At 45.3% G+C, this 1,665-nt stretch overlaps 1 protein-coding gene across 1 annotated transcript; it reads left to right on the top strand.

Moving 5' to 3' along the window:
• The first annotated feature begins 509 nt into the window (after positions 1–509).
• On the top strand, positions 510–1,392 carry AHSP (alpha hemoglobin stabilizing protein). The gene is made up of 3 exons (XM_077777914.1): positions 510–583; positions 758–832; positions 1,047–1,392. The coding sequence occupies exons 2-3, from the start codon at positions 758–760 to the stop codon at positions 1,248–1,250; spliced, it is 279 nt and encodes a 92-aa protein (XP_077634040.1). The 5' UTR covers positions 510–583; the 3' UTR covers positions 1,251–1,392.
• Positions 1,393–1,665: the final 273 nt, after the last annotated feature.

Genomic DNA, 1,665 nt, shown 5'->3' with positions numbered 1-1,665 from the left:
AGGAATTTAAGAAACAAAACAAACAAGCAAGGGAAAGAGAGAGAGAGCCAGAGCCAGAGGCAGAGGTTGCCAGAGGGGAGGTAGGTGGGAGCATGGGTGAAATGGGTGATAGGGATTAAGGAGTGCACTTGTCATGGCAAGCACAGGGTGAAGTACGGAATTGTTGAATCATTGTATTGTAGGTCTGACACTGTATGTAATTCCACTATACTGGAATTAAAATAAAATGAAAAAAAGGTGTCTGTCATGTAACAAGGGGTCAATTAATGTTAGTTTTGTTGGCCTAAACTTTAATTTTGGAGCATGGATACTGGGATGTGGGGCAGATGGCAAGGACCTGTCCTTGTTTAGTTTTCTAGGTCTCCTCACTTATCTGCTTTTCTTAGCCTTGCTATCTTTTAACTTCAGGGAAACCTCTCCCTCCTCCCCATCTCCTGATTGACCTATCATCCTCCTTCAGAACCTAGATGCAGGGCGTTTCCCTCTTAGGCTGATACTTGACTCTTTGTCTACGTTTAGCTTAGAGAGGGACATACATACCCTGGAAAGTGTGGGTGAGACATACATAGGCCTGTTGGACCAGGTGAGTCAACCTGGGACAAATGTGATCTCCGTGCAGGGCACGGTTTGAAAAGTGTTGGAGAAGTGGTCCTGCAAGGCACCAGATATCTTTAAGGGGGATGAGGGAATTGAGGGAAATACTCAGGAATGAGGGAAAAGGATACTTAAATTCAATCTCTTTCTTTAACCTCTGCAGATGGCCCTTCTTCAGGCCAACAAGGATCTCATTTCCAAAGGAATGAAGGAATTTAATGCTCTGCTGAATCAGCAGGTAAGCCCAGGCACTGTTTCAAAGGACAGGCCTTACTCTTTGTGGGTGGGTGTGGGCAGACAAGGGAGGTTAATTTGGAGCTGGGAGAGTAATGGTACTGTTGATGGGAAGAATTAGAAACAGGGAATGCAAGTCAGAGAAAGGAGGAGGTCAGATTTGTGACTTATTCCTGAGTCACACTGCTGACCACATTTTCCCTTGCCATCCCCTGCAGGTCTTCCCTAATCCTTCTATCCCTGAAGAAGCCATGGTGACTATAGTGGATGACTGGGTGAACTTCTACATCAACTATTACAGGAAGCAGGTGATGGGGGAGCAGCAAGAGCAGGAGAGAGCTCTACAGGAACTTCGGCAAGAGCTAAATACTCTGTCTGCCCCTTTCCTGGCCAAATATAGGGCCTTCCTGAAGTCCTTGTGAGCATCTGAATCATCCACTGTCTTCTCCGTAGCCCAGAAACCCAGGCCTGCATCCCTAAGAAACTCAAATCCTGCCTCTGTATTCTTCAAGTGCTCAGGCTCTACCCTGACACTTAAATAAAGACCAATTTTGGTTTGCTGGTCTTCCTGGTTATTCTGTTCTTTTTCAGTTGTCGGTCCCTGACTTGTGTAAGCAGTTGGTTCCTTTCCTTTAGCTCTGCTTCCTAGGTATGATCCCGGATATTTAATTCTGTAGAGCAGACGTTAGTAGTCTTAAGTAACCACTGGGCAGTACTAAAATAGCCTGAAGGAGAGGCCAGGCAGGCAGAGACTAAAGAAAAAGTTGCAGCAGGGGGGGGAAGGGGATATCAAAAAAAAAAAAAAAAAAAAAGAAGAAGAGAGGAAAAGAGAAAAAG

This window comes from Crocuta crocuta, unplaced genomic scaffold, assembly GCF_008692635.1.
Source record: "Crocuta crocuta isolate KB4526 unplaced genomic scaffold, BGI_CrCroc_1.0 scaffold217, whole genome shotgun sequence".
NCBI lineage: Eukaryota > Metazoa > Chordata > Mammalia > Carnivora > Hyaenidae > Crocuta > Crocuta crocuta.
Note: the sequence above shows the minus strand (reverse complement) of the source record. Positions and strands in the feature narration are given on the sequence as shown.

What these genes read in the sequence shown, in the direction of transcription:
- AHSP (XM_077777914.1), top strand. Translation starts at nt 758, where the DNA reads ATGGCCCTTCTTCAGGCCAACAAGGATCTCATTTCCAAAGGAATGAAG. An exon ending in ATGCTCTGCTGAATCAGCAG is followed by an intron (nt 833 to 1,046) that starts GTAAGCCCAGGC and finishes CATCCCCTGCAG; the next exon opens with GTCTTCCCTAATCCTTCTAT.